This window comes from Eucalyptus grandis, chromosome 5 (genome assembly GCF_016545825.1).
Source record: "Eucalyptus grandis isolate ANBG69807.140 chromosome 5, ASM1654582v1, whole genome shotgun sequence".
Classification (NCBI taxonomy): Eukaryota; Viridiplantae; Streptophyta; class Magnoliopsida; order Myrtales; family Myrtaceae; genus Eucalyptus; species Eucalyptus grandis.
The window spans coordinates 18477159-18498707 of record NC_052616.1 but is presented as its reverse complement, the minus strand read 5'-3'; the positions used below and the strand labels follow the sequence as shown (position 1 = coordinate 18498707).

At 42.0% G+C, this 21549-nt stretch overlaps 1 protein-coding gene across 1 annotated transcript; it reads left to right on the top strand.

Annotated features, from left to right (window-relative positions):
• The first annotated feature begins 19461 nt into the window (after positions 1–19461).
• Positions 19462–21167, top strand: LOC104444462 (putative expansin-B2). The gene is made up of 4 exons (XM_010058136.3): positions 19462–19657; positions 20013–20125; positions 20429–20622; positions 20834–21167. Exons 1-4 carry the CDS (start codon positions 19477–19479, stop codon positions 21165–21167), a joined length of 822 nt encoding a protein of 273 aa, XP_010056438.2. The 5' UTR covers positions 19462–19476.
• The last annotated feature ends 382 nt before the right edge of the window (positions 21168–21549 follow it).

Genomic DNA, 21549 nt, shown 5'->3' with positions numbered 1-21549 from the left:
TAGGGTAATTTTCAGAACTTTTAGTGCAAATGACCCATGGTTGATTTTCTTGAGCCATAATGAACTCACTCGACACATTGGCAACTCTCGATTGTCGTAGAAATCTCGAGAATTCAAATACGGATACGGGGTACCAAACGATAGAGAATTCAGTATAGTATCGGCCGACGAGAATTTTCCAATTTGGTGGTGTCACCACGATTAGCCACACATCTCCGTCGAACCGACCTATATCTAATCTCTAATTAATTTACGTACGTGTCAATGATCTCAAAGAGATGAACACGGTCGAGTAGCCGATTCTGGTCGAATTCTCAAGTCTATTTGCTTTAAAATTCTTAATAGTTTCCCTAGATAGTCTAGTTATCTCTAGAATGATCGGTTCTGAGAGAATAGCCCTATAGACGCATCAATGAAATTCCCGATTTATTCAATGAAAAACAAGACTGAAAATCTGGGATGTCACAACTCTTCCCCTCTTATAAATTTCGTCCTGGAAATTTAAACCTTTACCAATCCTTAAACAAAAAGGTGGGGGTACCGTCGTCTCATCTAGTCTCATTTTCCCCGGGTGTTTCTTCAGTCCCGTGGCGTTGTTAGACCACTTTAAACAAGGGGGCCTTCTTGATACACAAAATCTTATCTTTCTGATCCATAAGCTGAATCAAACTTTTCATGTATGACACTCTGTCGTCCACGCCTACTTCCTCAAGATTTAGCACGTGGGTCATGTTAGGCTCATATGTCCTCAACATCGACATGTGAAAGACGTTATGCACTAACGCTAACCTCGGTGGCTTGCAAAACGATACGATAGGATCCCGATTCTTTCAGAATCTCAAAGGGATCTACGTACTTCGATTTCAGTTTTTTTCCTCCTTGCTAAAACGCAAGGTATCCTTCATTGGTGACACCTTGAAAGATGTACTCACCAATTTAGAACTTTGGGGCCTTCAATGCTCAACAATTTAATTATTACACGGCAGTTACGAGCATGCGTACTTTCGCATTGGTCACGGCAATTGCAGCCTACCGGCCGAACCGACCGGCTTGGCAGCTTGTGATCTTTCTTTCTCCGATCTCATCTCAACAAATTGAAGTTACAACACTGGCGCTTTCTGTTTCTGCCTCAAAATGAACTATTTGATTGATTTGCTGAAAGCGGGAACCTCGATTCTAGATCCGATATAAGTTCGTCGCTAGTCCTCCATGCGGACGAACCCGTTTGACCACATACACTTAGGCATGCCTATTCCAATAAATATCATTCCATACAGCGATAAAGTGAGCCGACTTCATCGGTACCGTCGACCACTACCCCAACTAGAGTCATTATTCCTCTAACTCCTTGGTAAACCTATTACATCATTACATCGTAACATACTTCCATTCTCACTCAAAACTCTCGAGTGATTATAAATGCCCTCTTGGCTTGCATTACTGAACTTTCACTTCCTAGCACATTTGACACTTACAACCTGTCCGACGATAACTATCTTCATATCGATCTACCTACCTCACCTTTGTATGGTCGAATACGCAACCATTATAGTGAATTCCCGACAAGGTCTCCTCCTCAAGTTTCGTACCGTCTGACACTTATCATCACTTACGATACCTCAACGTTCCATTTTTCGAAATCTTAACGTTAACTTTTCCCTTACCGATATCCTCTTGCAGAATTTTCTAAACATTCTGGTTTGTCAAGTGAAGCGTCTTTCCAGGGTGATACAGGACATCTCGATCACCATTCTTCTAAAATTCTAACTCATAACGCTGTCTTCAATATAACTTCATTCAACGGATTAAACTATATCACATTGCAATAACAATTCATTACACAAAAGCTCCTCGAGCTAAACCTTTTCATATACGATATCAAAGTTATACATAGACAAATGATTCAAGTACAACTATAACTAGTGATTCGCTTTGTATGACTTCATTACAACAAGCGAAGTTTTATAAACTTAACCAAAATTCTGTTGCGCCACTCGATATAATTGTTCGGGAACATTGCCCATTTCTACTTAGTGCATAACTCGATTCATCTACGAACCGGCGGCCCATTTAACGAGTTGTATACGCGTGATTACGTTAGGCGCAGCTTCGGCCCGAATGTAATCGCGTACATGGTGCCTTGGTGGAGGCCTTAAGCGTCCTCCTCGCGGCGCATTCCGAGGGGCATACCCTGAGTCCGGCCCATTTGCGGTGGTGATGGCACCGATGCGGTCTCCCCTGTCTTTTGGGATAGTCCCTGGCTATGTGACTCGGCTGGCCACACCCAAAACAATTACCCGGTCTAGAATGGCATGGGGTGGATCCGTGTTGCCTTCCACATAGGCGACACACACCATTACGGCTAGATCCTCATCTTTCCGATTCCACCCTCCTTATGGGCGGAATTCGAAATCTGTTTCCAGGCATAGGCCTCTTTCCTTGGCAGATGTTGCCTCTATGAGAACTGAACCTTGGTCCAAACAAGACGGCTCTGTCATTTTGATCATTCTCAATTTTTTGAGCTCTCCGATAAAGATCATTGTAAGTCTTCAAATCCCGGAAGGACTAAGGCACTCCTCATGTCCAGGGTCAGAATCCATCTCGAACCTTCTAGCTCGGTTCACGGGGTTCTCGATTAACTCGGGGGCATATCGCGAAAGTTCAGCGAACTTCGCTTCATATTCATCAACAGTTAGGGAACCCTGGCGAAGACGTTGGAATTCTGTTATCTTCACCTTTCTGGCAGTCTCGGAGAAATATTTGTCATTGAAGGCTTCACGAAAAGTGTTCCACTCTTGAACAGCGCCTTCTGGAAAGATCGTTTCACGAGTAGTCATCCACCAAGTGTTCGCAACTCCCTTCAGCTGGTAAGTTGCCAACATTACCTTCTCAGTCTCGTTGCACATTAGCAGTGCAAATGCCTTCTCGAGCTTCTGAATCCATGAATAAGTAGCTTCGGATCTTGTCTCGGTGAACAATGTGACATCCCGATTTTCCGATTCTATTTTCAATTAATTGAGACGGGCATTTCGTTGGCACGCATATAGTTCCTTTCCTTGAGTCGGCCACTCATGTGGAAACTAGTCTATCGGGTGAGGCTGTAAGAATTTCTAATGCATCGGACTCGAGATATTTATCGAAGCGACATTTCAACCGAGCTAATCCGCAAGGGTCATTACGGCATAATTAAAAATCGATTAGAGATCGGAGATAGGTCGACTCGACGGAGGCATGCGATCGAGTGTGGGTGATTCCACCCATTGCACAATTCTTGTCGATCGGCACTAGACCAACTTTACGTCGATTGGGTTTTGTGTTCGTATTTGAAACCTTGAGATTACCCCGACAACCGAAAGTCGCCAATGTTTCAGAGATGTACATCGTGGCTTGAGATGATCAACCACATGTCAAATGCATGAAAATTTCTAAAGTCTACCCGGTAGGTTGGGCTGCGCTAGTATCGTGCCAAAGTGAAATTAACCGTGGAATTGAGATCGAATTCAGAAATTGGAAGTGCAGGGGTGTCACAAATCATTTTAGGAATATTGACTCATCTTTGGAAGATTTTCATGCAAGCCGAGCTTTTCAGACATAATAATCAGAGTATGGTTAATTTGGTTCGGAAAATCGGTAGGCCCTCTTTTGGTGGTATTTTTGAGATCAAGATAGTTCTATGGTCAAGTAAATAATCGAATTGAAGCGTGGTGACATTGGATTAATTTTATGGGCTTCAATTTAATTCAATTGGAAGAGAATCGAGTGAAATTGAAGAAGTTGTTGTTCAAAGAATTGGACCCCGGCGGAAATTGCAAGTGAACCCATTGGAAGAGGTTGTGGGAGATAGTGGAGTGTGATGTCATCCTAGGTCATGGTGGGCCATTTTTGGTTGAATAAAAGAAAGAGAAAAAGAAAAGAAAAAGGGCCCCCTCCTCCTTCTCTCTCCTCCCTCTCTTCTTCCTCTCTACCGTGCGACTCCTTCTCTCTCCTCCCTCTCTTCTTCCTCTCTACCGTGCGACTCCTTGACCCTCTCCATCTTCTTCATCTCCTTCTTCTTCGAAACCCAGCAACCAGCAAGTTGGAGAAGCCGCATGCCTCCGCCGTTCACCGCCGTCGCACGCCCCCTCCGCCGCTCGTCGTCGCCGCCGCAAGGCGCGCGGCCGCGCCACTTGTCGCCCTCTCTCTTCTCTTCTCCGCCTCCGGTTTTCGCTTGAAAACCCGGCAGATCGAGGAGGTGTCGAGCTTGGCTGCAGCCAGCCGGACCGCCGTCGCCGCTCGTCGCCGTCCTCGCCTCGCATTACGCCGCCACCACGGTGCGTCGCCGCGCCGCTCGTTGGCCAGCCCGTCTCTCCGCTTCGCCTCGGCTCGCGCCTCTAGCCCTCCATCCGGTTGCTGTTCGGAGCCGGCTCGCCGTCGCCAAGGTCGCGGGAGACCCGCCGAGGCGCCGCCTCGCCCGCACGAGCTACCACAGCCGTTCCTCCGCCCATTTCGGCGCCGGATCTGCTCCCTCTCGGCCCGATCAGCAACCAAAAAATGGGTATGGCAGCCCATGTTTGGCCCGTTTTGGCCGCCTTCCCGAGCCCGGATGCTCGGCCCGCTTTGAGGAAAGTCGATCCTCGCATCGTCCCCGTCGTTTTGGTCCGCTCGGCTCGCTAATCCGGTGAGTTTAACTCACTAAACCTCGCTTAGAGGGTTAATGATGCTTTAGGTGTGTTTAGTTTATGTTAAGTGTTATTAGGTGGTTAGTTTAATTTATTTAAGTGTAGATTATATTAATGTGCTTGATTAACTTATATTGTGTTTAATTTAAAGTTAAGTGGGTGTTTATATTAATATAAACATTGATGTGACATAAAGGAATTTACTTTTGATTTATTTAAATATCTCGAAATTATTTAATAATTTAATAATATATTATTATTCGAAATTATTAAAATATTACTATTTAATTATTTTCGGAATAAATTTAATTATTTATTAAATTCGAAAATTTTGTCGGACCCTAAATTCTCAGAATTTCGTGCCGGTTGGCCGCATTACCATCGGATTTTGAAATTGACGATTGGATATTATAAATTGAGTGGGGATCGTGAAAGATATGGATATTATTATTTAATTAATTTTCGGAATAAATTTAATTATTTAATAAATTCTGAAAATTATTTTGGAACCTTATTTCCTCGAATTTCGTGCGATTGCTTTTGTGCATTTAGAATTTGAATTCGATGAATGGATGTGGCAAATTGAGTGTTGATTGTGGTAAATAGAGATTTTATTCATAAAAACCCAAGTGTCGGGTTTTTATGCAAAAATTAGATTTTAATTATTATATTAAATAGTGGGGTTTGAAAAAGTGAGATATTGGCTTTTTGATTCGAAATTAGCGTGTCCCCACACACGTGAGTAATTTCTGGAGTATTTTTAATATGAAGAAAAATGGTGAGATCACTATTTTAAGTGGAAGCATTGAGTGAAATATAAAGTGTCACAGGGCCGAGTATGCTTTGGCTGTGTGATAACTAAGAGGAATCGTCTGGGCTGTTGAGCCGGACTTGCCCTATATGGGATGCCACGCGTGGTTGCGGGTCGCATTTGATTACGGGCCCATGCTCCTTCGGGAACGCCGTCGATGTACTGACGAAGCCGCGCTCCATGGGGGGGAGGCGATGCCTGGCTATATGCCAGTAGATAGCCGAACTGCGAATAGGCTATGCCCTTGTGTGGTAGTGAATAACAATTGGAATGCACGTTGAGTGTTGTTGATGTGTCGGATTATGAGACAGAATTGTGTGGCATGGAATGGGACGTGTCATAACGATTTAGTCTTATAATCGGGACCCCGCGGTTGTTGGTTATATGAAAGTGAATACGTTCCCGGTTGTTTAAGTTCCTCTTTTACTATACGTGATTGAGTGATTTGAATTGCGCTAACTGCGGGGAAGGAACCGAGGCGAGGTAAGTCTTACGTGTGAAGTGGCTAGGCCACCAGGTGTATTTTCTTTCTAATAGGGGTTTAGGGGTTGAACTTGCCGAGACATCGTCTCATCCCGGTTGTGGGATTAAAATTTCAGGTCCCCAGTGGACGGAGCGACCGAGATAGCTTTGGTTGGCTTTGAGGAGTTGCGAGAGGTGAAGTCATAAGGATTGGAGAATGTGTCCGACTTGTAGGTCGTAGGGCAGTTCCTTTTTAAGGGCCGGTCTTTTGTAGACTTTTGGGTACGTAGGCTTCGTTTGTAATTCCGTTGAATTATGAAAGTGATATGTTGTGGTTTTGCTTCTGCTTTTCTATCCCGTATTTCATTGTCGGGGTTTTATAATACGTTCGCTTGCGCAATAATAAATGAATGGGGTCGGCGACACTACCTGGGAATGTCGCATTTGCATGACCATGGTGGGATGTTGGCGCGCTCGAGGTTCGGGGCGTGACAACAACGGTGGATTTAGCCTTAGGAAATGCTCCACTAGCTTATGGATTGGTCTTGCAGCAACCACTATCCCCGGTGGACCTTCAACATTCACAACGGCTGGAGCAACAGTAGGTGCGATTGCAGGTGCGGCAGCAGGGGCGACTCCAGTGGCTGCGGCAGCAGTGGCAGTTGCAGCGGCTTGGGCAGCGACTTCAACAGTAGTGGCTTGCTTATCTAACCTTGTACCCATTGCTTCCAATACACGCATGATCCCATCAAATCTGGGATCACCAGGGGCTTCTACCCCAGCACCAACAGGAGGTGGTGCTTCGCCACTAGCGCTAGCCACAACTGGCGCTTTACCACGACCTCCTCGGGCACCGACCCTGGTTGGCGTTCTGCCCCGAGTCACGGCCCTACCAGGCCTCTTTACAGGAGTCCTCGGCTCCTGGTCACTCATGGCTCAGCTTTATCTACTAGAGCATGCTTCCAATTCCACCACGAATTAGAAACAGAGTGACCCAAATAACAAACAATTCTAGCATTCAGCTACCACAGACATGCACCGGCATGAATTTAAAGGTCTTTCTTACTACTATCCCATGACTCATCGCTCCTTATCACTTCAATCTTGAACTTTGCTCTGATACCACAAATAGGGGATGTCACGCCCCCATCCTCGGGCACGCACACATCCTTCTACTTGGTCGATTTTATAATGCAATATCCCATCACTAAGTATCGCCGACCATTTCGTTTATTAAGCACATGCGGAAACAGTTATAAATCCCGAGACAATAAAACAATGTGATAGAAAAGTAAGACCATATTTCTTATATTGAAATCCTTGACCAAACCTTTATACATGGCATAACTCAAAGTCTATTCACAAGACTATTCATAACATTCTAGTCACACTATTCACATTTAGACATGATTCAGAAAAGAGGATAGGATCTCAGTTCTCATCCGGGTCGTACTCAGGATCATCCTGATCCTCTTCTGACTCTTCTTCACTAAGCTCACATCCTTCAAGCTCTTCATCTTTTATCGGCTCATCGTCCTCTTCTGGTTCCTTCTTCATAGGCTCATCTACGGGCCTGAATTGATGTCCCACAACCGGGATGAGACTATGTATCAGCAAGTTCTACCCCACTAAGACTCGATTAGGAAACCAATACGCTAACCGGGCTGCTTATACACGCACGGGTGGAGGACTTACCTTGGCCTCGAATTCCACCTGCATATTAACACAATTCAATAGGCACCTAAGCAATTACATCACGGATCAATATCTCGATCCATCGGCCTAGTCGATTTCATGTCAATTCGACCATTCCCAGTCGTTTCCCTTATTTAGTCTCAAATTGTACTCACGACTTCACGAGCATATACTACCAAATTTCTTGGCAACAAATTACAATCCCGAAGGACATGACCTATCTTTAGGTAGCAAATTACGGCCCAATGGGCGCGACCTTTAATGGTGGTAGATTACGGCCTTATCAGGCGCGACCCAATCCATGAGATGTGTAATCGGTTATGGTTCCCAATAGTGGACACAATCCATGAGTCCAGACGCTGGATGTTGTTGGGAGAGATGAGAATACCGATTTGGGGGTGAGACCACACCCAATGAATCCTGACGAGTAAGAAAAGATGTTCTAACATTTACGGGACAATTTTTTTACAGTGAGCAACAAGGGCTATCAATAATGTGTCGACGACGCAAGTTGTCTCTCGTCGCTAGCGATTCTTTGCAAATGGACCGAAGAAAGATTCGGATCTTTGGAGCAGTGGGCATCTTCCACGATTTGCGCCAAAACCAGGTAGGAGTTTGATATGATGTAGAAGCACCAATAGTTGAAATACCTCTTTGTCGTGTGATTGAGTGATATGCAGATTTTACCGTATATGCGCTTTGAATTAGTAGCTGTCCATATGAGTGCATCTATGGTGAAGGTAGGTCTAATCTGGAATGTCGTGATTTGTTGTATGATTGGCAAGTTGAAAAATTTGTGCAGTAACTTTGTCTTCAGTGCTTGGTAGACGATCAATAAGATCGGCTACTAGTAGGGTTCTTCTTGGACCTTGGGTCCACCTAGAATGCCCATGGGTAGCCATCTGTCTTCTCAAATCTTAATTGATTTTCCATCCCCAACTGACCAACGTACGTTGGTTATAATGGCTTCCCTCCCACTCAAGAGACTCTGCCAACCCCAAGATGGGCAAGAGCCCTTGACGGCTTTAAAAAAAGATGAGGAATGAAAATATAAACCTTTAAAAAACTTCCCCCATAAAGATAAAGGCTGTTGAGGAAGGTGCTATGCTTGCTTACCAAGCATGGCTTTGTTAAAGCTGATCAAATCTCTAAAGCCTAAACCTCCCACTTCCTTTTGTTTTGCAGCCCCTTCCAACTCGCCAATGAATCCCGAGACTTGCTTGTATCATTGTTCCACCAGAATTTAGCCATATGCTATTCTATAGCTTTGCATAGTGAAATAGGAATCTTGAAAACAGACATGGCATATTGGGGAATAGCTTGAATCACGGTCTTAAGCAAAACTTCCTTCCCACCCTTGGATATGAGTTTCTCCTTCCATCCCTCCAATTTTGACTGAATTCTACTCATAAGCCAAGAAAACATATCCTTTTAGAGCGTCCCCAATCGGTAGGCATTCCTAAATACTTACCACATCTACGTAAAACAGGTACCCTTAATTCGTGAGCCAAGTTTTCTGTAGAGAGATAGGACAAGATGGGCTGAAGAAAATTCCAGATTTATTGCGATTAATAGTTTGTCTAGTGGCCAGACAATACTGGTTTGATAGGTTAGAAAGATTCTGGCATTCCATCAATGTACCATCAAGAAAAAACACGGCATCATCGGCAAAAAGAGATGTGATAATGTAGGACACCATTGATTCAACTTAATTCCTTTGAGAAAGCCCATGTCAATAGCATTATGGATTAGAAAGGATAATAGATTGGCAATGAGAATAAACAGATAAGGGGATAAAGGATCTCCCTGTCGAAGCCCTCTTGTGGGATGAAAATTCTGCAAATACTCCCCATTCATTTTGACGCATAATATTGTTGTTGAGATGCACTGCATAACTAATCTGACCCAGTGAGAATGGAATCCTAATCTGAGTAAATAATCCTGGAGAAAATCACATTCAACACGGTCATACGCTTTCTGCATATCCAATTTAAGAACATCATGAAAATGACGCTTCCTTCTTCTTGACTTAAGCTGATGAATAACTTCCTGGACTAAGAGAACATTGTCTTGAATCTGTCTTCCAGCAACAAATGCACATTGTTCCTCAGAAATTAAGGTTGGCAGCAGAGGTTTCAACCTGTTAGCAAGCACTTTAGATATAATCTTATAAGCATAGTTGCACAAGCTAATGGGGCGATATTGATCTAAGTTTTCTAGGTTTAGGGTTTTAGGAATCAAAGTAATAGCAGTTCTATTTAACTCGGAAGGTAAGGAGAGAATTAAACAAGCTCGCTGGACAGCCCGAAAAATATCCACTTTAAGAACATCCTAATGAGATTGATAAAATAATCCGTTCAATCCATCCGGACCTGGGGCTTTTGAGGCACCTAATTGAAATGTAGCTTCTTTAACTTCTTCAAGTGTCACCTGTGCTATTAGAGTTTCATTCATATATGTATTGACCACTTGCGGACACTGCTCTAAAATCTGTTTATAACGGGGGAAGTGGTATAGAGCTGTGAAAAGTAATTGGTAGTCATGTCCTTGAGCTTTCCGGGATCCCTAACCCATATCGACTTTCATCACGTAACAAATTAATACTATTTCATTGTTGTCGTTGGATTGTGGTAGCATGAAAGAATCTAGTGTTGCGATCTCCCCATTTTAACCAATTTATCCGAGAACGCATCGCCCAAAATTGTTCTTCCCTCTGCCAAACTTTGTGAAGCTCCTCTTTTAAAGTTCGTGCCCGTGATTGGTTCGAGGAAGTATCATGCTGATTTGTCAAAATTTCCAACTGATGCTCTAATTCTATTACTCGTTGCCTGTTATGCGAGAATTTTTTACGACTCCAACGGGATAAAGTAGCAGTGACTACTCGAAGCTTAGTCGAGAGAGGGGAATCTTGCATCGAAACAGAGTGCCAGGAGTTGTCAATGACTGATCGACATTCAGCATCCTGATTCCAGAAAGCTTCAAAGGTAAAACGCCTCTGTCTTCGAACACACGGGGTATAGTATCTAACACAATTGGATTGTGATCGATCCTACGGCATGAAGAGCAAACACTTGTGCATTAGGGAAAGTGACGCGCCATTCAGTATTACTTAAAGCCCTGTCGAGACGCTCCTTCACTAAAGCATCCCCATCTCGGTTGTTCGACCATGTGAAAGCATAGCCATGAGTGGGAAGAACTAACAAGCAGCAATCATTGAGAACATCTCGGAATGAAGACATACAGTAAGAGTCAGCAGGCCTAAATCCCATCTTCTCCCAACAATTAAGAATTTCATTAAAATCACCTATGCAAACCCAAGGTAAGACATTATAACTGCTAAATTGCCACAAAGTCTGCCAAATATACTGACGCTCTTGAAAAATAGCAGGGGCATGAAGACAAGTGATCCTCATGGTTCTACCCTCCGAAATTTTCTGACAGATAAAGTCAAAAAGATGAGGAGTGGAGGTGATATATGTCAACCGCAAGCCGTCATTCCAAAAAAGGGCCAAACCACCTGCTAAACCGACAAGACTGAACACCTGAAGGTGCAAAAAATGCACGGTACGTTTCAGGCGAAACAAAACATCATCGCCATTCTTCGTTTCCATAAAAAATAAGAGGTCGGGCTTTTCTTTAGCCACCAGGGCTTTTAAAGCTTGGACTGTCAGGGGATTGCCCAAACCCTGACAGTTCCAACTGATAAGTTTCATCTTTGAACGGGTGGTTGTTTAGGGCCGCCACTGTCGCCCACGAGCCATCTTCACCACCTCTAAGATTGGCGTATCTAACAATAGAGAATCATCATAATCTGCCGTATTAACTCCAGGTATGTCATACGGAGTATAGCCTCTTGGTTTCTTAGCAGGGCCAATTTTAATACTCTGACGAACGCTTTTTCCTTTCTTGGCATGAGGAACTGAGGACTGCACTTGCACTCCTTTGAGCTTCTCTTCAGCAGGAATTAGAGCAGTAGTCATATTGTGGCGAGTCAAAGGAACAGAGCCTGGTATAGCACTGCAATCCCTTGGTATGATAGAAATAGCCTGCTGAGGAGGAACGGTTACTTTGGGGGCAAGTGGTGGTAGAAGGGGGAGAGGTTGAGCATTGGTGGGAGGCGTTTCAGGTATGGTTTCCTCCCAATCCTCCTCCACATCTAATCGATCATAATAGAATTTCCAATAAGGGCTATATTGCTGAACTTCGGCTTTTAACCAGGGTCCATAAGGAGTTTTTCCAGAGTTAGCCATCATATTCTCCTCAAAAGTAGTGCGCGGGCTGAGTCGATATAATGTCCCAATCGGCCACACGAGTAACAGTAGTGAGGTAACCTTTCATACCTGAAATCCAGCCAAAGAGTTTGATTTTTGAATTTGATTAATCTACCTACCTTCAAAGGTTCTAATAAGGCCAACTCGACTCTTGCACGGCTTGCTCTCAGGGTGGAACCAGTTACAAAATCAGACTTCAGTTGCAGAACTTTACCTACAGTACTAACTGCCTTGCGAATCATGTCATCTGTACAACATTCTAAGGGTAGACCGACCACCTGGACCCAGAACTCATAGGTAGAGAAATCATAACAGTGTAGAGGGGTGTTTGCAATCCAAGGTTTAAAATTAATAAGATGTCCCGAGAATTGCCAAGGTCCAGTTTCTAGAATTCTCTATTTTTCTGATTGAGACCTGAATTTGGCTAAATAAATTCCCGCTTCCCTCTGCAGAATATCAACTTGCTCCGACCTCCATGCCCTCTTCAAGACCGATTGAAAAGCTTGAAAATTGAAAGAAATATTGGAAGGGATTTTACCAATTAACGTTAACTTGCACTCCTCGACAGCTTCAGGTGCGGGCTCAACATGCAATTCTTCAATTTGTTGTTCAGAACATAATCTACCCAATCGTTGACAGAGGGCAGCAACTCGAGATGCATCAGGATCGCCATCGCTAGCCATTACCAGAGTGAGGATTTCGGCTTAAAAGACTGAGGTCATAAATGAAGAAAATGGCGACATGCAGAACAAAATCCGAGGATCCCGTAAGGCAGAAGGAAAGAAATTTGGCAAAAGAAAAACTGAGGAAAAAGCTGGGTTAAGAGGTGGAATGTGGGTACACTGTGCGGAGCAGTAGAATCAAGAGACGAAGTAGATGATGAAGAGAGGAGGCTTTCATGGCTACGACAGAAGGGTTGAGACTGAGGAAGAAAAGGGTTTAAAAGAAGAAGAACTCTACCCAGCTGGTAGAGAGAAAACTCGACAAGACGAGATCCAAGTTTGTTGATTTAAAAGGCAAAAAAATTGGACAACCTCCAATTAAGACAAAACGAGCGTAGATGCTCCGGATCTGAGCTTTTTTGTCATCGACAGGTTAAACGATGCCCACAAATTCAGCCTGCGAAGGAACCCTAATTCACCGACAAAAAAAAAAAAAGGAACCTAATTCTCACCACTCATTGCGTAGCGGGAGTCGCTCTTTTTCTCGAAAAAGGTCGAGCGGAAATTGATAAATTAAACCTGAAGTGATGGTGCGAGGACGATCTTCAACGGCCCATAACCTCCATTAACGGCTGCATCAACGAACATGTCTCGCTTTCGTGACGAGGGTTTGCCCTGTTTTTGTCTCTGCTGGATGCCGCAGGCAGTCCTTAAATGCTGGTGACTCGTAGAAACCCTAGATGACTCTACATCAAGTCATTCGCGACAGGATCGCTTGATTTTGTGGGAGTATGTATGTGCGGCATGGAATAACTTGCTTCTCTTCTTACTGTTTTTATTTATTTATTTAATTCAGATACAATCATACATTAATGAGTTAATTCTCACAATATACTATATCAACCTCACAATTCTTGTTAAATACATATATTATCGACACCATGACCGGACATTTCAGCTTAGGAGATTATCGAATTTAACCCTTGACCCTTATATTCACCTTTGAATGTATATAGTAACTTGATCAATTAATATTCGAGAACTAATCTCTTTTCCCCTAGAACATGTGTGCCTACTTTGTCTTAATCAATCAATTGGAGGAACGTGTTGGCGAAAAAAGAAATTGTTGGTAAAATGTCAACTTTGATTGTCTGCTCGAGGACATTGGACATTAATATAAACGAAGCAGTCTCTATTGCAAGGAACGATATTTATTCAGGTGGATAATTGCTTTTTTACACTTATGGCACGTTTGGTAACGTTTTTGTTCAAAAATTGTTCGGGGAATAGAAATAGCTATTTCTATTCCCTGGAACAATTTTTTTAACAAGAAAGAACAACTTTTGGTAACTGTAGAAAATTTATGCTCTTGGAATAGAAAGATAATAGAAACGCGTTTGGTAAACTTGTATAATCTTTTGTTTCTTTTAATTTTTAATTTTTTAATTTTTCCTTTTTTCTTTTTTCTTCCTTGTGGCTGGTCTTGGCCTCGCCCATGGCCGGCGCGGCCAACGAGGGCCGACGGCCTCGCCCGGCCACCGGTGAGGCTTGGCCTCGCCCAGCCACCGGTGAGGCTTGGCCTCGCCAGCCACCGGTGAGGCTTGGCCTCACTAAGCCACCGCCAAGTGACACCTCGTCGGTGATTGGGCGAGCTTGGCCTCGCCGAATCCGGGGCGAGCTTGAGCTCGCCCAACCACGCAAGGCCGAGCCTCGCCGGGCTGGCACAAGGTCGACCTCGCCTTGGTTGGGCGAGCTCAAGTTGGCCCAGATCCGGCGAGGCCAAGCTCGCCTAGCCACCGACAAGGCTCGGCCTCGCCAAATGGGGGCGAGCTCAAGCTCGCTTAGCCAAGGTGAGGCCTAGCCTCACCGAGGGTTGGCGACGCTCGGCGAGTCACCACCAAAGAAAAATGAGAAAAAAATAGTGTTTCTTGGAATTGTCCCAAGAACAAGAAATAAGTTTTTTTCTACTTTTTGTTTCTGTTCCCATGAACAAAAGTGTAAACAAATGCGTTTCTATTCTTTTTTTTGTTGCTCGGAACAAAAGAACAAAATTTTGTGTTCTAGGGAACAGAAACAGATTTAAACAAACTGGGCCTTAGCCGCTAGGATGAACCCCAAAAATTCATATGCCTAGACAAACGTGAGGATATTGGATGTCCAATCAGAGAGATTTCCGCTCTATCACCTCCAAATTTTTTTACAATAAACAATTTCGTTCATGGTCTTGTCAAGGTACATGTGCGCAAGTTTCAATCGCATTAAGAAAAATTCCGTAAACATACATAGGTCGGTTCATGACCACCTCATTCTTATAGATAAGATTGTGTTTTTCCCTATATATACTTTTTATTTTCTGTATTCTAACAGTTACATCGTAATTATTAACCTACTGGTTCCTCAACATTGCATATAATACATAAAAAAAAAAAAGAGACCAACTATGCCTAAATTCTTGATTTGCAGTTGTGGCTGTGCTTCTCAATGATAAAGTTGGACGGTGGACCTAGACCTTCCAACAGAAAATTCTAAGGGTAACAGTTTCTTGTGTCAAAGAATTGGACAACTTTAGTTTGGTTTTGGTAATCCTAGAGAGAGAGAGAGAGAGAGCTTCCAACAGAAAATTCTAAGGGTAACAGTTTCTTGTGTCAAAGAATTGGACAACTTTAGTTTGGTTTTGGTAATCCTAGAATTATGGTTAGAGAGAGAGAATACGAGCCTAACAACCTAGAGGCCAACCGAACACTTTGTATGCCCCATGAATAAGTTAAATCTAAACATGTGGCTTGTGCAAAGTGGCCTTGCCCTAGAGTAGTTTACACGCACTTTGTGGGATTTTAAAAAATCAATTCTAGCTTTTGAGCTCGAAATCCCTAAATGCGTCAATTTTGTTTTGTTTGTTATTTATTTTATTTTTTTTGATAAAGGTAAGTATAATATAGATTTTGCCAAATGAATATACAAAGAGAGGAAGCCCGGCACCAACAAAACAAACACCCAAAAGACAAAGGATTTAAGAGAGTGTAGGGATGCCGTGGTACCACAATAAAAAAGAGTCAAACAACCTTTAGGAGGCAAAATAACAACAAGAAAGGGAAGAACACAATCACTCAAAGATTGACGATGGCAATTCCCAACTTTGTTATAGTCTTCTACTCCGAGGAATGTCAGGACATGATTGAAGGATAAGGCTTTATCCTTAATCGCCTTATGAAGACACATCTTCAACGCTGGCAGGAAAAGGGAGCCGTTGCGAAAGATAATCTCATTATGTTCCTTCCAAATAAGATAGCATAAAGCTCCAAAAGTGAAGCAACCCAAGGATTGGTGGAAACTATTGTCAGCAAGATGTTTGGTAACCCAAGCAATATTATCAACCCAGCATTTGTTTTGCCAGGCTAAATTACACTTAGCCACCCAATAACGCGCAAGGGTACCAGTTTGATAAAAAAATCTCTTTGATAATGTTATGCAAATAGTATAAAGATAGATGAATTTTTTTCTTATATCTTACTCCCCATAGTCATGTAAGATTTTGACGGCATGAAAATTAAAAAAAGACTAAGATTAAATGTTCCAAATTATATTTTCTATATACGTGGAATTATGTTATGGATGTTAGGGAAATCCCTTATGATGTTTTGAAGATGACAAAATAAATCAAAGGCTACTAACATGTTTGATGGTTGAGTAATAGACCATGCAGATAATAGAACATGTAAAGGATATTATCAAAGTCTCGAAGACGCCGAGACTCAAGACTCAAAGTCTGAAGACTGCCAGACTCGAGACTCAAAGTCTGAAGACTGCCAGACTCGAGACTCAAAGTCTGAAGACCGCCAGACTTTAGTATCAAAGTCTGTTCTACCTTAGAAGTCTGTCAACTCTGACTAATTCCAGATTGAACGTGAATGATGAACCAGAAGATAGACTCTATGCTGAAGCTGAACTGGGTACAGACCTTAAAGTCTAAAGACCCAGGTTGTAAAGTCTCAAGACTCATATCGTAAAGTCTCAAGACTCAGACTTTACATCCAGATTCGATGAATCGTAACTCAAGCCCAATCATACAACGGCTAGTGATCTGGTTTGGATTCCACATCAAGATTGATTTGATTGAAGACAAGATCTTTCTATACGAAGAAGCTTTACTTATGGAAACCAAGATTTCGTTTGTATGGGCGATCGGAATCAATTTGGGATTTTACCTTTGTCACTCAACGGCTACCAAATCTTCTAAGATACGAGAGCTGTCCAATGGGTATATTGGAAGACGATTCTCGGGATGCTATCCAACGGTAGTTTGGAAGTGGAGGAGTATTTAAGGAGATCATGGACCGATGAGCAAGTAAGAGACGGAGCGTAGAATTTATAATTCCAAAGTCTAAGCGACTTTAGATCATATACTTGTCTCTTGAGAGCTTAAACGTTTGTAATCGTGAGAGAAATACCAAGAGAGTGACTTAGTGAGATAGTGTGATCTACTACTAAGTGTTTGCACTCGGAGTTGTAATCTCTTGTTGATTGCATAGTGGAATCCAGCCAAGAAGGCTGTTATCGTGGGAGAGTGGACGTAGGCTTGGATTAAGCCGAACCACTATAAATCTCGTGTTCTTATTCTCTTCCCTAACTCCTTTATTTTGTTCATACTAGCACTCTCAATGGAGCCGGAAGTGCCTCTTGCCATATTTTGATAAACCTTCTCCCAGCCTAAGAAGCATGCCTGGTTCTCTAATCTCAAAGAAAAAGAGGAGCTAGAATGGTATAAAGTAATTGCAGTTAGCTTAAAGACATTCGTAGATGTCGATTGATCAATGCTTTTGGAAGTACTGAGAGATGCGCACGCATACGTGCGATATCCAAACTGTTTCCGTTGACCCTCACGAAAATCTCCGTACAGATCGTTGTTGTTAATTCTTTATTTGCCGTAAAATCTGCATGAATCCATACTGACGCAAATGAAGTTATGCTTGAAAATAATTCCAAAAGATAGCATTTATTTTAAATAATGAGGTGCATATTACAATATTTTAGACGCTTATTTATAGGGAGGTCACCATCTAGAAAATAATCAAGTAACTGAAATCGAATAACAAAATTAAGAAGAATATATTGATAAAGGGAAAGTTATCAAAACACAACTAGAAAATTTGTAAAATGCATTTGAAATCTGTGACATTTCGGATTTGTGGGATTGTATGCTCTTATGACATTCTAATATTTTCATAAAGACATTTACATGTTGTTCTACATCAAAACGTCCCACGATCCATTGCCGATGTAGTTATGGAGATCATTGCGTTGGGTTATTCAGCTTGCAATAAAAGTTATAGTGCGAGCAAACCATATAAAATAACAATAAATAATGGCAAAAACTATCGCCAAAAATTCTCCAATGACGACAAGGACTCCGATTTAGTGGAATTTTGTGTTCTCAATTTGACTATAAAAACCCGCCCGTTGTGCTCCCAAATAGAGTGCAAGAAATCAAACTCCTAACCAAAGTGTCTCGAGAATCACATGGCGCTCCTTCAATCTCCATCAATTTGCTTCCCTCTCGCCCTTCTCCTTTCTCTCCTCATAAACTCATCTCACTGCTTCAAACCCAAATCGCTTAACATCTCAAAGGTTCAGTCCAACGGTGATTGGTCACCAGCAACGGTGCCAAAAACTTGTTCGTAAAATTCTAAACGCAAGTACACGTGTCAAACAAGTAATATAATAATGAGAAAAAAATATCGTCCCACGGAGATCGGTGATTAATAAACCAATTAAATACTAAAATAGACTAATTCTAAAATTTATCTAATAAATCAAAATACAATTAAGAATAAATTAATAATAAAATTTTTAGACTAAATGCAGTAAATTAATCAGATAAATATGTTAGAGTATCCGATTTCACCATAACCACTAGATATGAATTTCAGATTGTTGTGAATACAATAATGATATTAAACATGTGATAGCGGAATTTCCTAATCTATTTACTATCCTATCTCTAGGTATATCAAACATACTCAGTTTATTAATCCACTATATCTCTATGTGAATTAAAATAAACATGAATGCATTAAAAACTATGAATATTCCCGATTTACAATGAGTTTTTGGATCATTTTATCGCCGAAAGCTACACAAATAACACAGTATATCTCTATCTATGTTTAATTCATTGTTATATATTATAATGAGTAATTACATATTATCACTTTTCAGTCACAAACATGCACATCAAATCATTCAAGTGGTGGCCAATCATTCAAATGCATTACGCACAATAAAAATATAACTCACATAAATGAAATCAATTGTAAAACATAAAAATCATAAAATTCACATCATTATGGTTATGGTACATCGTAGCCTAACAAAAGAAAATTAGAACATAGTAGAATAATAAATAAAAATATAAATCAAACCCAACATCTTGAATCAAAGAGCAAGAATTCTATCACCACTTTTGTATTCTCTTCGAAATACTTGAAAACTCTTAGAACAATAAAAACGATCTAACAAAAACCTAGCTTCTCCCTCGACTCTTAATGTTCTCCTCTTCAAAAGATATATCCCAGATATCTATCTTCCAACGCTTACAGATAACATTAGGAAACGAAATCAAGAATTTCCTAATTTGATATCCATCTTCCATTGCTTTTTTTATTTGAATTCCTGATATCTACCCATCGTTTCCTTATCTTTTCCATATTATTTTACATAAATAAGAAAAATTCGAATAATTAGAAGGAAATCCAAATATTTTCTCATAAATATTGCATTAATTGTTACCTACAAAATAACTCTATTTTTATAGAGTTATCAAATTTTGTGCTCTCAATTTGACTATAAAAACCCGCCCATTGTGCTCCCAAATTGAGTGCAAGAAATCAAACTCCTAACCAAAGTGTCTCAGGAATCACATGGCGCTTCTTCAATCTCCATCGATTTGCTTCCCTCTCGCCCTTCTGCTTTCTCTCCTCATAAACTCGTCTCATTGCTTCAAACCCAAATCGCTTAACATCTCGAAGGTTCAGTCCAACGGTGATTGGTCGCCGGCAGGTGCGACGTGGTACGGGAGTCCCAATGGCGCTGGAAGCGATGGTAATGGAATGACATTATATTTTTATATGGTCAATTCACTTGGAGTAAAGATCTTTTTACGCAATCACCGTTGGTCTCATGACACGCCTTTCAGTAATTTTGACTTATCAAGTCTTTTGAGTATAAATCGGTTCGGACATATGAGTAGCTTAGGTCAATCACCTAATCGTGATTGATTTTGGCTTTGTACCAAACACATATAGATTTAGAGGTCGAACTGGAATCAAGTACAACGCTAGACAATACTACTCTAGTAATTACACACTTCACCTGATCTGCAAATATACATATATATTTATACATGCATATGTAATATTTTATATATAATATGCTTCGTATGATATTTTGTACGTAGGTGGTGCATGTGGGTATGGGAGTGGGGTCGCCCAAGCTCCATTCGCTTCAATGGTGTCCGCAGGAGGGCCTTCTCTTTTCAAATCAGGCAAAGGATGTGGAGCTTGTTACCAGGTTTCTCTCTTGCTAGAAAAGTGTTTCTCGAATTATTTTTATATTCGCCGTCATCGGAGAAAATTTGCCACAGACAAAGTTAATATATGTTCACGAGATATGATTTTCCTAAATTAACAATCGTGGAATAGAATTCATGAAAACATCTACTGCGGCAAGCTTTCTAGACTTCCATTAAAAGTAGCTTGACTTCTTCGTATTTAAACAGATTATTTGACTCGGTACATATTGTCCTATTCAAACAGATTATTTAGTAGTAGTTAGGAAGTGCAGTCTTTTGAGCTCTTGTTGATTAAATTTCAGGTGAAATGCACCGAAAACGCGGCTTGTTCTGGGAACCCAGTGACGGTCGTTATAACTGATGAATGCCCTGGTGGCCCTTGTGTTGCTGAATCTGCTCACTTCGATTTGAGCGGCACGGCTTTTGGAGCCATGGCGAGCTCTGGCAAGGCCGATGAACTTCGCAACGCTGGGGTGCTGCAAATTCAATACAAAAAGTCCGTACGGTTGATCCTTTCTCTATGGATCCTTTCGAGTGAATTCCAATTTTAACAGACGCAGCAGAGGAAAAAGGAAGATAAAACGCATTGAAAAAGTGCTTTAAATTAACGAGAAACTTTGCTTTCACCAGACTTATACTAATCAGCAAATAGTCTAACTTGCTTATTAAAAGTCTATTTATGTGCACATATTTACAATGTCAATCAGAGTAAAGTGCAAGTTCCCCGGCGTGAAGGTGGCATTCCACGTTGACTCCGGCTCGAACCCCTACTATTTCGCTGCGCTAATTGAGTACGCGAATGGGGATGGCGAGCTCGGCGCCGTCAACCTGAAGCAGGCTCTAGACTCTGACTCTTGGCTTCCGATGCAACAGTCGTGGGGCGCGATTTGGAAGCTGGATGGCGCGGGCCAGCTGCGCGCCCCATTCTCGATCAAGCTCACCTCTCTTGACTCCGGCAAGACCCTGGTTGCCAACAACGTGATCCCCGCTGGGTGGCAGCCCGGGCAGACGTACCGGTCCGACGTCAACTTTGCTGTCTGAGGGTTTGTGTGGTTTGCTTGGGAGACGAAGAAATGGAGATTGGTCGTCCGTGAATTTGGTTGTGTTTTATGTGATTGGCAAAAATAAAATATAGGATGGTGTTGGTAAAAAGAAAGTAGTTTGCCTTTTCCACTCTGTGTAATCTAGTCAGCTATGAGCTACCTCTTGGAAAAGAGAGTAGTAGGGAGTAGGGGTGTACATGGTCCGGGCGGGCAGTTCTCGATTTAGAACTGAGAACCGCCCGCTAAGAACTTGTTTCGTAAAATTGGAATTAGGAACCGCCTGCTAGTTGCATGGATCCACTCAGGATTCGGACCACCGGTCCAGTCCGATACTAGGTGGATCCATAGAACAGTCCAACCTCCATGCCTTCCCCTTTTCG

Bases quoted from the DNA above. Each gene is read 5' to 3' on its own strand.
- LOC104444462 (XM_010058136.3), top strand. From the start codon at position 19,477: ATGGCGCTTCTTCAATCTCCATCGATTTGCTTCCCTCTCGCCCTTCTG. The intron at 19,658-20,012 runs GTAATGGAATGA...TTTTGTACGTAG, and splicing joins CAATGGCGCTGGAAGCGATG to GTGGTGCATGTGGGTATGGG. The intron at 20,126-20,428 runs GTTTCTCTCTTG...ATTAAATTTCAG, and splicing joins GATGTGGAGCTTGTTACCAG to GTGAAATGCACCGAAAACGC.